Source organism: Ranitomeya variabilis, chromosome 2 (assembly GCF_051348905.1).
Source record: "Ranitomeya variabilis isolate aRanVar5 chromosome 2, aRanVar5.hap1, whole genome shotgun sequence".
NCBI classification, from domain to species: domain Eukaryota; kingdom Metazoa; phylum Chordata; class Amphibia; order Anura; family Dendrobatidae; genus Ranitomeya; species Ranitomeya variabilis.
The window spans coordinates 206895580-206908571 of NC_135233.1; the positions used below are offsets into that span (position 1 = coordinate 206895580).

Here is a 12992-nt window from a genome sequence, read left to right on the forward strand (position 1 = left end):
GCTCGATGCCTGTTTTCTATCTAATTTTGTGTGTTTTTAACTTTTTTTATTTTTCTTTTTTTATATCTGCTCACCTGTTGTTTGGTTTTCCTCTTTGTCGGCAGAGTTTTGCAATTCCAGATGTTTTCTGCGGATTCTTCTTTTTAAAGGGTCACAAACATTGGCCCATCTCCACTCCAGTCACCCCTACACCATTCTTGTGTGTTTTTTGAGTACGCCAGTTTTTTTGGCACAATTTTTGTGATATTCTGCGAAACATGTGACTCTTTCCTCTAAGAAGTCGCAAAAAAATGTTCAATAGAGAAAAAAAGACCGTTTTTAACTTTGATCAAAATTCTTAGATCGCAGGTGGCATTTTGATGAATTTGGTGCCAAAAAAAAAAGTCAGCGAAAAGTCAAAAAAGAAAAGAGACTTTAAAAGAAACTCAAAGAGGTAAGTTACTTTCTTGAGTACTGGAGCTTTTTCATGGTAAAAAAAAATAAAATTATCCGCCCTCATCTGATGTCCAAAGGAACGGCTCATCTAGGCACAGGTGAAGAGCAGTAGACACCGCTTAGAACAAGAAATGAATGCCATCACCGATTATTGTAAGCATCGCACATATTGTAGTGTAGTTTTGCTTAAACTATTGTCCTCAGGTGTAATTCAATGTAAAACAACACAAACCGCACATTACTTGCCCTCCCCGGGTCCAGCGCTGTGTCTCTGCCACTGGCCCGATCAATATTTTGTCTGTATTGCTGATGTCACTTTGACAGCGCTGCAGCCAGTCATTGAGCTGAGCATTTGCGATCTTGTCTACAGCGCTGCAGTCAATCACTGAGCTTATGCCATGTACATCGGCAAAGTAAATGAGCTCAGCTCTCTATGTGATATCAATGCTGTATCCAGTCAGCAGAAGCTCTGGAACGTCATTGGTCGGCAATTTCAAAAGGAGTTGCCAGCAGCGGATCTAGATGATTTGCCCAAGTGCATTCAGAGTAGCAGAACATAACCTCGTTGATGGCAGACTGTAACTGCAGGGTTTCTGCACATGAATAAATAAGAAGTCTTGAACATTTTCATTAGATTACAATAAAGCTGCAAGTGCTTACTACTTCTGCAGTCCTTATGACCATAGTTGTATATGGATACTAGATAGTTGCAGATGGATATATACACATGCAGTTGAAACCAGAAATTTCCATACACTATATAAAAAGACACATCTGCATGTTTTTCTCAATATCTGACATGAAATGTATTTTAATGCACACCTGAAACATCATGGTAAAGTCTAAAGAAATCCGCCAAGATATCAGGAATTGGATTGTGGACTTGCACAATCTGGCTCATCCTTGGGTACAATTTCAAGATACCTGAAGGTGCCTCGTTCATCTGTACAAACAATTATACGCAAGTACAAACAAGATGGGAATGTCCAGCCATCATACAGCTCAGGAAGGAGACTGGTTCTGTGTCCCAGAGATGAATGCGCTTTGGTCCGGCGTGCATGTCAACCCAAGGACAAAAGCAAAAGACCTTGTGAAGATGATGGCAGAAGCTGTGTCAATATAGTGTGAATAATTTAATGCACAAATTTGTTGTCCATTCGTAATTACCTTGACAAGTGTACTTATGCTGGCTTGGATGCACAAATATGTATATCTTGTTACTGTTTTGGTTAATAAACGAATTAAAAAAAAAAAAAGATTGTGTCAATATCCACAGGGAAATGAGTACTGCATCTCAACATGGGCTGTAAGTCTACTCTGCCAGGAAGAAGCCATTACTCCATAAGAAACATAAAAAAGCCAGATTAATGTTTGCAAATGCACACAGGAACAGAGACTTAAATTTTTGGAGACATGTCCTGTTGTCTGATGAAACTAAAATTGAACTTTTTCGGCATAATGACCATCGTTATGTTTGGAGGAAAAAGAGAGAAGCTTGGAAGCCTAAGAACACCATCCCAACTGTGAAACATGGGGGCGGCAGCATCATATTGTGGGGTTGTTTTGCTGCAGGAGGGACTTTTGGTCTTCACAAAATAGATGGCATCGTGAGAAAAGAAAATTATGGCAATACTGAAGCAACATCTCAAGACATCAGCCAGGAAGTTAAAGCTTGGGCGGAAATGTGTCTTCCAAATGGACAATGGCCCCAAGCACACTGCCAAAATGGTAACAAAGTGGCTTCAGGATTACAAAGTCAATGTTTTGAAGCGACCATTACGAAGCCCTGATCTCAATCCAATTGAAAATTTATGGCCAAAGCTGAAAAGGCCGGTGTGAGAAAGGCAACCTACAAACCTGGATCACTACACCAGTTTTGTCAGGAGGAATGGGCCCAAATTCTGGCCAACTATTGTGAGAAGCTTGTGGAAGGAGAAACCAAACGTGACCCAAGTCATTCAGTGTAAGGGCAATGGCACCAAATACTAATGAAATGTATGTTTGCAGTAAGTAATAAAAATGCCATAAAACATCCCCTCTCTCATTATTCTGGCATTTTGCAAATATTAATAATTATGGTAATCCTAACTGACCTAAAACGGGAAAGGTTTATTCTGATGTCATGTCAGATATTGAGAAAAACCTGCAGATGTGACTTTATAGTGTATAGAAACCTCTGGTTGCAAACCATCAACTCAAATACTTCAAGTAGCAAAGTAGATGGCATATCCACGTTTATTAACCCCTTCCCGACCCATGACGCCACGTAGGCGTCATGAAAGTCGGTGCCAATCCGACCCATGACGCCTATGTGGCGTCATGGAATGATCGCGTCCCTGCAGATCGGGTGAAAGGGTTAACTCCAATTTCACCCGATCTGCAGGGACAGGGGGAGTGGTACTTTAGCCCAGGGGGGTGGCTTCACCCCCTCGTGGCTATGATCGCTCTGATTGGCTGTTGAAAGTGCAACAGCCAATCAGAGCAATTTGCAATATTTCACCTATGAAAATGGTGAAATATTGCAATCCAGCCGTGGCCGATGCTGCAATATCATCGGCCATGGCTGGAAATCCAGATCTGCCCACCGATCTCCCCAGTCCTCCGTTCTGTCCCGTACTCCCCTCCGTCCGCCTGTCCGCTCCCCCGTCCTGTCCGTTCCCCCCGTGCTCCGATCCATACCCCCACACCACCCCATACTTACCGATCCTCCCGGGGTCCGTCCGTCTTCTCCCTGGGCGCCACCATCTTCCAAAATGGCGGGCGCATGCGCTGTGCGCCCGCCGAATCTGCTGGCCGGCAGATTCCTTCCATGTACATTTTGATCACTGTGATAGGTTTTATCACAGTGATCAAAATAAAAAAAAAGTAAATGAACCCCCCCCTTTATCACCCCCATAGGTAGGGACAATAATAAAATAATTTTTTTTTCCCACTAGGGTTTGGGGTAGTGTTAGGGGTAGGGTTAGAACTAGGGTTAGCGTTAGAATTAGGCTATGTGCACACGGTGCGGATTTGGCTGCGGATCCGCATCGGATTCGTAGCAGTGTTCCATCAGGTTTACAGTACCATGTAAACCTATGGAAAACCAAATCCGCTGTGCCCATGGTGTGGAAAATACTGCGCGGAAATGCTGCGTTGTATTTTCCGCAGCATGTCAATTCTTTGTGCGGATTTCGCAGCGTTTTACACCTGTTCCTCAATAGGAATCCGCAGGTGAAATCCGCATAAAAAACACTGGAAATCCGCGGTAAATCCGCAGGTAAAACGCAGTGCCTTTTACCTGCGGATTTTTCAAAAATGGTGCGGAAAAATCTCACACGAATCCAGAACGTGGGCACATAGCCTTAGGGTTGGAATTAGGGCTAGGGTTGGAAATAGGGTTAAGAATAGGCTTGTGGTTAGGGTTAGGTGTTATGATCTGGTGGCCTAAGAGCAGCATGAGACGTACTCTGGAGAAGGTGGTACCTGTACTGACCGCAGACCCTAAACTTAACACCGCAACTAGAAGTAGCCGTGGAATGTACCTAGCGCTCCCTAGACATCTCGACACAGCCGGAGGACTAATTACCCCTAGAGATAGAAAAGGGAAAACTATCTTGCCTCAGAGAAAATCCCCAAATGATAGACAGCCTCCCACAAATATTGACTGTGAGAGGAGAGGGAAATAACATACGCAGGCTGAAATCAGATTTTAGCAAAGGAGGCCACTTCTAGCTAAATAGAAAGGATAGGACAGAGTACTATGCGGTCAGTATTAAAACACTAGAAAATATCCACCACAGAAAATACAAAATCTCCACAGCTAACTAAAGATATGGAGGGTACATCTGCATCTCCAGAGATACCAGCTTGGCTGAACAAATTCTTATACAGACCAAGCTGGACAAGACAAAAACATGGAAAAGAACTGAACAATAAGGCCACAGCATGTGGACAGCAAAAATCAAGGCCAGAACTTATCTTTGTTGAAATGAACAGCAAAGCAGGAGAGACCAGGCAAAGATGTGAATCCTCCAGGAACAATGGACAACTGGCACTGACTAAAGGGTCAAGCAAGACTAAATGGCCCAGTCAGAATGGCAAAAAGTGAACACACCTGATAACTGCTGTGATTCAGAGACAGCAGTTCTACCACTTACAACCACCGGAGGGAGCCCAAGAGCAGAATTCACAACATAACCCCCCGCTTGAAGAGGGGTCACCGAACCCTCACCAGAGCCCCCAGGCTGATCCGGACGAGCCAAATGAAAGGCACGAACCAAATCCTCAGCATGAACATCGGAGGCAACAACCAAAGAATTATCCTCCTGGCCATAACCCTTCCATTTGACAAGATACTGAAGCTTCCGCCTCGAAAAACGAGAATCCAAAATCTTCTCAACCACATACTCCAACTCCCCATCAATCAACACCGGGGCAGGAGGATCAACAGAGGGAACAACGGGCACCACATATTTCCGCAACAAAGATCTATGAAAAACATTATGGATGGAAAAAGAGGCAGGAAGGGCCAAACGAAAAGACACTGGATTGATAATCTCAGAAATCCTATAAGGGCCAATAAACCGAGGCTTAAACTTGGGAAGAAACCTTCATAGGAACATGACGGGAAGACAACCAGACCAAATCCCCAACCCGAAGCCGGGAACCAACACACCGACGACGGTTAGCAAAACGCTGAGCCCCCTCCTGAGACAACACCAAATTGTCAACAACATGAGCCCAAATTTGCTGCAACCTATCAACCACAGAGTCCACCCCAGGACAATTAGAAGGCTCAACCTGCCCCGAAGAAAAACGAGGATGAAAACCAGAGTTACAAAAGAAGGGTAAAACCAAGGTAGCAGAACTAGCGTGATTATTAAGGGCAAACTCGGCCAATGGCAAGAAAGCCACCCAATCATCCTGATCAGCAGACACAAAGCATCTCAAATAAGTTTCCAAAGTCTGATTAGTTCGCTCGGTTTGGCCATTTGTCTGAGGATGAAATGCAGAAGAAAAAGACAAATCAATGCCCAGCCTAGCACAAAAGGCCGTCCAAAACCTAGAAACAAACTGGGAACCTCTATCGGACACAATATTCTCCGGAATGCCATGCAAACGAACCACATGCTGAAAAAACAACGGAACCAAATCGGAAGAGGAAGGCAAATTAGGCAAAGGTACCAAATGAACCATCTTAGAAAACCGGTCACAAACCACCCAGATAACTGACATCCTCTGGGAAACTGGAAGATCCGAAATAAAATCCATAGAAATATGCGTCCAAGGCCTCTCAGGGACCGGCAAAGGCAAAAGCAACCCACTAGCGCGGGAACAGCAAGGCTTGGCCCGCGCACAAGTCCCACAGGACTGCACAAAAGAACGCACATCCCGTGACAAAGAAGGCCACCAAAAGGACCTACCAACCAAATCTCTGGTACCAAAAATCCCAGGATGACCAGCCAACACAGAACAATGAACCTCCAAAATCACTTTACTAGTCCATCTGTCAGGAACAAACAGTTTCCCCACTGGACAGCGGTCAGGTTTATCAGCCTGAAATTCCTGAAGAACCCGTCGTAAATCAGGGGAGATGGCAGAAAGAATCACCCCATCCTTCAGAATACCGACCGGCTCAAGGACCCCAGGAGAATCCGGCAAAAAGCTCCTAGAGAGGGCATCAGCCTTAACATTCTTAGAACCCGGAAGATACGAGACCACAAAATCAAAACGGGAGAAAAACAGGGACCATCGGGCCTGTCTAGGATTCAGCCGTTTGGCAGACTCGAGGTAAATCAGATTCTTATGATCGGTCAAGACCACAATACGGTGCTTGGCCCCCTCAAGCCAATGTCGCCACTCCTCAAATGCCCACTTCATAGCCAACAACTCACGATTGCCGACATCATAATTGCGTTCCGCAGGGGAAAACTTTCGAGAAAAGAAGGCACACGGTTTCATCAAGGAACCATCAGAATTCCTCTGAGACAAAATGGCCCCTGCCCCAATCTCAGAAGCGTCAACAACCTGAAAAGGAAGAGAAACATCCGGCTGACGCAACACAGGGGCAGAAGTAAATCGGCGTTTAAGCTCCTGAAAGGCAGAAACAGCCGCAGAGGACCAATTCGTCACATCAGCGCCCTTCTTTGACAAATCGGTCAGGGGTTTAACCACACTGGAGAAGTTGGCAATGAAACGGCGATAAAAATTAGCAAAGCCCAATAATTTCTGAAGGCTCTTCACGGATGTGGGCTGGATCCAATCATGAATGGCCTGAACCTTAACCGGATCCATTTCTATAGATGAGGGAGAAAAAATGAAGCCCAAAAAAGAAATCTTCTGTACTCCAAAGACGCACTTAGACCCCTTCACAAACAAGGCATTATCACGAAGGATCTGAAATACCATCCTGACTTGTTTCACATGAGACTCCCAATCATCTGAAAAAATCTAAATATCATCCAAATATACAATTATGAATTTATCAAGGTAATTCCGAAAAATATCATGCATGAAGGACTGAAACACAGATGGAGCATTAGAGAGTCCGAATGGCATCACAAGGTATTCAAAATGGCCTTCGGGCGTATTAAACGCAGTTTTCCATTCGTCACCCTGCTTAATACGAACAAGATTATATGCCCCTCGAAGGTCAATCTTAGTAAACCAACTAGCCCCCTTAATCCTAGCAAACAGATCAGAAAGCAAAGGCAAAGGGTATTGGAATTTGACCGTGATCTTATTCAAGAGGCGATAATCAATACAGGGTCTCAAGGAGCCATCTTTTTTGGCAACAAAGAAAAAACCTGCTCCCAATGGTGAAGAAGATGGCCGAATATGCCCCTTCTCCAAGGACTCCTTAACATAGCTCCGCATGGCGGTATGTTCTGGCACAGACAGGTTGAAAAGTCTGCCTTTAGGAAACTTACAGCCTGGAATCAAGTCAATAGCACAATCACAGTCCCTATGCGGTGGAAGGGAACTGGACTTGGGCTCATTGAATACATCCTGGAAATCTGACAAAAACTCAGGAATTTCAGAAGAGGGGGAGGAGGCAATTGACATCAAAGGAACGTTACCATGAACCCCCTGACAACCCCAACTAGTCACAGACATAGATTTCCAATCTAATACCGGATTATGCACCTGTAACCATGGGAAACCCAGCACAATAGCATCATGCAAATTATGCAACACCAGAAAACGACAATCTTGCTGATGGGCTGGGGCCATGCACATGGTCAGCTGTGTCCAAAACTGAGGTTTATTTTTAGCCAACGGTGTAGCATCAATGCCCCTCAAAGGAATAGGACTCTGCAAAGGCTGCAAGGGGAAACCACAACGTCTGGCAAATTCTAAATCCATTAAGTTTAGAGCGGCGCCTGAATCCACAAATGCCATGACAGAAAATGACGATAATGAGCAGATCAGGGTCACAGACAACAGAAATTTAGGTTGTACAGTACTGATAGTAACAGAACTAGCGATTCTCTTGGTACGCTTAGGGCAATCAGAAATAACATGAGCAGAATCGCCGCAGTAAAAACACAACCTATTCTGACATCTGAATCCTTGTCGTTCAGCTCTAGACACAATCCTATCACACTGCATAGGCTCAGGACTCCGCTCGGAAGACAATGCCATAGTGTGCACAACTCTGCGCTCCACAAGCGTCGATCAATCTGAATGGCCAGAGACATAGAATCACTCAGACCAGCAGGCGTGGGGAACCCCACCATAACATCTTTAACGGATTCAGAAAGACCCTTTCTGAAAATTGCAGCCAAGGCATCCTCATTCCATTGAGTCAGTACAGACCATTTTCTAAATTTCTGGCAATATGATTCTGCCGCTTCTTGACCTTGACACAGGGCCAACAAGGTCTTCTCAGCATGATCCACCGAATTAGGTTCGTCATACAATAACCCAAGCGCCTGAAAAAAGGTGTCAACATTAAGCAACGCCGGATTCCCAGGTTCCAGGGCAAATGCCCAATCCTGGGGGTCACCACGCAGCAGAGATATAACAATTTTAACCTGCTGGATGGGATCACCAGAGGAACGGGGTTTCAGAGCAAAAAACAGTTTACAGTTATTTTTAAAGCTCAAAAATTTGGACCTATCCCCAAAAAACAAATCAGGAGTTGGAATTCTAGGCTCTAAAACCGGAGTCTGAACGATATAATCGGAAACACCCTGTACTCTAGCAGCAAGTTGATGCACACGAGAAGCCAATCCCTGAACATCCATACCAGCGCCGAACTCCTGTACCACCCAGAGGTAAAGAGGGAAGGAAAAAAAAACACAACAGACTACAGAAAAAAAAATGGCTCAGCACTTTCCTTCCCTTCTTCTGAGATGCGGTTAACTCATTGTTGGCCAGTTGTACTGTTATGATCTGGTGGCCTAAGAGCAGCATGAGACGTACTCTGGAGAAGGTGGTACCTGTACTGACCGCAGACCCTGAACATAACACCGCAACTAGAAGTAGCCGTGGAATGTACCTAGCGCTCCCTAGACATCTCGACACAGCCGGAGGACTAATTACCACTAGAGATAGAAAAGGGAAAACTATCTTGCCTCAGAGAAAATCCCCAAAGGATAGACAGCCCCCCACAAATATTGACTGTGAGAGGAGAGGGAAATAACATACGCAGGCTGAAATCAGATTCTAGCAAGGAGGCCACTTCTAGCTAAATAGAAAGGATAGGACAGAGTATTATGCGGTCAGTATTAAAACACTAGAAAATATCCACCACAGAAAATACAAAATCTCCACAGCTAACTAAAGATATGGAGGGTATATCTGCATCTCCAGAGATACCAGCTTGGCTAAACAAATTCTTATACAGATCAAGCTGGACAAGACAAAAACATGGAAAAGAGCTGAACAATAAGGCCACAGCATGTGGACAGCAAAAATCAAGGCCAGAACTTATCTTTGTTGAAATGAACAGCAAAGCAGGAGAGACCAGGCAAAGATGTGAATCCTCCAGGAACAATGGACAACTGGCACTGACTAAAGGGTCAAGCAAGACTAAATAGCCCAGTCAGAATGGCAAAAAGTGAACACACCTGATAACTGCTGTGATTCAGAGACAGCAGCGCTACCACTTACAACCACCGGAGGGAGCCCAAGAGCAGAATTCACAACAGTTAGGGGTGTGTTGGGGTTAAAGTTGTGGTTAGGGTTGGGGTTAGGGTTGGGATTAGGGTTAGGGTTGTGGTTAGGGGTGTGTTGGGGTTAGTGTTGGAGTTAGAATTGAGGGGTTTCCACTGTTTAGGCACATCAGGGGTCTCCAAACGCAACATGGCGCCACCATTGATTCCAGCCAATCTTGCGTTCAAAAAGTCAAATGGTGCTTTCTCCCTTCCGAGCCCCGACGTGCGCCCAAACAGTGGTTTACCCCCACATATGGGGTACCAGCATACTCAGGACAAACTGGACAACTTTTGGGGTCCAATTTCTCCTGTTACCCTTGGGAAAATAAAAAATTGTGGGCTAAAAAATCATTTTTGAGAAAAGAAAAATTATTTTTTATTTTCATGGCTCTGCGTTATAAACTTCTGTGAAGCACTTGGGGGTTTAAAGTGCTCACTATGCATCTAGATAAGTTCCGTGGGGGGTCTAGTTTCCAAAATGGGGTCCCTTGTGGGGAAGCTCCAATGTTTAGGCACACTGGGGCTCTCCAAACGCGACATGGTGTCCGCTAAAGATTGGAGCCAATTTTTCATTCAAAAAGTCAAATGGCGCTCCTTCCCTTCCGAGCGCTGCCGTGCACCCAAACAGTGGTTTACCCCCAAATGTGAGGTATCAGCGTACTCAGGACAAATTGGACAACAACGTTCGTGGTCCAGTTTCTCCTTTTACGCTTGGGAAAGTAAAAAAATTGTTGCTAAAAGATCATTTTTGTGACTAAAAAGTTAAATGTTAATTTTTTCCTTCCATGTTGCTTTTGCTGCTGTGAAACACCTGAAGGGTTAATAAACTTCTTGAATGTGGTTTTGAGCACCTTGAGGGGTGCAGTTTTTAGAATGTTGTCACTTTCGGGTATTTTCAGCCATATAGAACCCTCAAACTGACTTCAAATGTGAGGTGGTCCGTAAAAAAAATGGTTTTGTAAATTTCGTAAAAATGAGAAATCACTGGTCAAATTTTAACCCTTTTAACTTCCTAGCAAAAAAAAATGTTGTTTCCAAAATTGTGCTGATGTAAAGTAGAGATGTGGGAAATGTTATTTATTAACTATTTTGTGTCACATAACTCTTAACAGAATAAAAATTCAAAATGTGAAAATAGCGAAATTTTCAAAATTTTTGCCAAATTTCCGTTTTTTTCACAAATAAACTCAGAAATTATCGACCTAAATTTACCACTAACATGAAGCCCAATATGTCACGAAAAAACAGTCTCAGAATCGATAGGATCCGTTGAAGCGTTCCTGAGTTATTACCTCACAAAGGGACACTGGTCAGAATTGCAAAAAACGGCCAGGTCATTAAGGTCAAAATAAGCTGGGTCATGAAGGGGTTAAAGGTGTCCAGGTTTGGGATTCAAGTCTAGCCACACTATGTGACTGCAGACTTCTAAATCCTCAGAGCGCACAGTGCGCTCTGTCAGGACTCTGCAGGAGTGGGTGGACGTGTGACCGTAAGTAGGTAATTTGCACACATGCCAACTAGACGTGTGCGGCCTCTCTTCACAAATGAATTGTACGAAGCTGGACACGACTAGTGAGAATGTGACCAGAAGTATACAAATCACATACCTGGCTCAGATGACCGCCCACTGCCGGCAATGGAGAATCCTGACAGTGCGCATTGTGCGCGTTAAGGATTCACAGGTATGCAGTCACATAGAATTACTTATTACATTTCCGTTACTAAAAAGGAAACACGCGTTTCTGGCATGTTAGCACCTTTAGTCATGAAAGTTTGAATGCTCAACAAATATGGATGTTCCATCTTCATCCCATGCAGAGTTGGAAGTTTTTCCATTTCTTCATCTTTTGTGTAACATTTACAGGTCTATCCAGCCTGCGATTTCCATAATTCCACCACTTTTTCCCTCTTGGTGTTTCCCTTCATTCGTTACTGAGAAATCAGCATTTGTATTGATATGTAAATGGCTATGGTAGAACTGAAGCCTCCGTCACTCCAGCTCTTCCCCACTGACTCATGCCGCTTGACTGACTGCTCCTGTGTATCAAGCTGGAGGAGATGGTGCAGGGTGGGGAAGAGAGCTGCAGTTCGGGGCCCAATTTTCTAAAAGCGGACAACCGCTTTCTATTCACAGAGCGATGACTGAAACTGTGCCGACATCACCCCTGTGAATGAAAGACCGAGCCTGCCGGGGGGAATAAAGTCCATTTCCTCCTGGCAGCGGGGCTCTCAGTGCTGTGGCCACATGTGACACAACACTGCAGATTAATCCTACAACTGCAGGTCAATGCAGTGTTCCCTTTAAATGTGAAATCATCTCGTTGTTCTCTCACAGCACAAGGTGTGGTGCAATGCACAAGAAATAGGGAAAGTTCATCGAAATTCACGCCGTCATGGGGAACAGCCATACTATAGAAGTACAAAATGTGCACAGTGATGGGTTTTTGCTTAAGAAGCATATAACGTTTCTGGAGCAAATTAGGAAGGATTGTGAATCGCTTCACTTGGAGAATCTAAAGGTAAACGGGTTTTGCAGCAGAAAGATAAAGTGTCGGCTTGTGCAATTAAAAGCAGTGGTAAATGAATTAAGGGTTAATGGCGTTTTTTGCTAACTCATTTGATAGCAGCATAATGTAGAGGCAGAGACCCTGATTCCAGGGACATATCACTTGCATTGCTGGCTGTTGGAGTTTTGATAAAATATCAGTTTTTTCTGCTGCGGATCTAGCAGTGCTGTAAATGCTGAGCTCTGTATAACCCCGCCCACACCACTGATTGGTAGTTGTCTGTTTATACTGCGCATAGACAGAAAGCTACCAATCAGTGGTGGGGGTGGGGTTACACTGCAGGTGGACTACATGGCATGTGTCAGCTAGTCCTCTACTGATAATCCCCTGCTGATAAAACACTGATTTTATTGAAACAATAAAACAGCCTAGTAAGTGACACATTGCTGGAATCAGGGTCTCTGTACTGAGCATAGCACAGTGTATCAGTAGCCTGGGTTGCTTTTTGTATCTAATCCTTCCTACTGCTGTATGTACAGAGGCTCTTTCTACTTTCACTTGTGAAAAGTTAGACAATGTTGTCTAATAAAAAAAATGGATCCGTCGATGGAAAAAAGAAGAAATGAAGTGCAAGGAGGAAAGCCATTCAACCCATTCCAATTAGATGAAGCAGAACCTGCCTTTGACAGCTACAAGGTACGAGGCAACATGATTAATCGATAGAAAGCACACTGGACCCAGACGCCTGTCTGCCCTCCGCTCACAATGACTCGCCGAGGCGGACATAGCCTTCATCTTTGTTAAAGGGGTGTTAGTGTAGAAAACCCATTGTATATGAAGAATTCTAAGCTCGTACGCGGGAGGTTCAGAGACCTCTATCATGGTCCGAGCAAAGACGTCTCTCTAG

General features: G+C 44.4%; 1 protein-coding gene across 4 annotated transcripts in view; it reads left to right on the forward strand.

Moving 5' to 3' along the window:
- The window catches only part of RABGAP1 (RAB GTPase activating protein 1), a 238587-nt gene that overhangs the window by 173119 nt on the left and 52476 nt on the right, over positions 1-12992 (forward strand). Inside the window, exons 26-27 of one of the 4 annotated variants that reach the window (XM_077283514.1) lie at positions 342-433; positions 12625-12664. The exons of 1 other annotated variant lie outside the window; for it this stretch is intronic. In XM_077283514.1, the coding sequence (XP_077139629.1) occupies positions 342-433; positions 12625-12649 (117 nt within the window). In that variant the 3' untranslated portion in view covers positions 12650-12664. Of the gene's footprint in view, positions 1-104; positions 304-341; positions 434-12624; positions 12665-12992 lie in introns of those variants that run through there. 2 more of the 4 variants (XM_077283512.1, XM_077283515.1) reach the window with 2 other exon arrangements.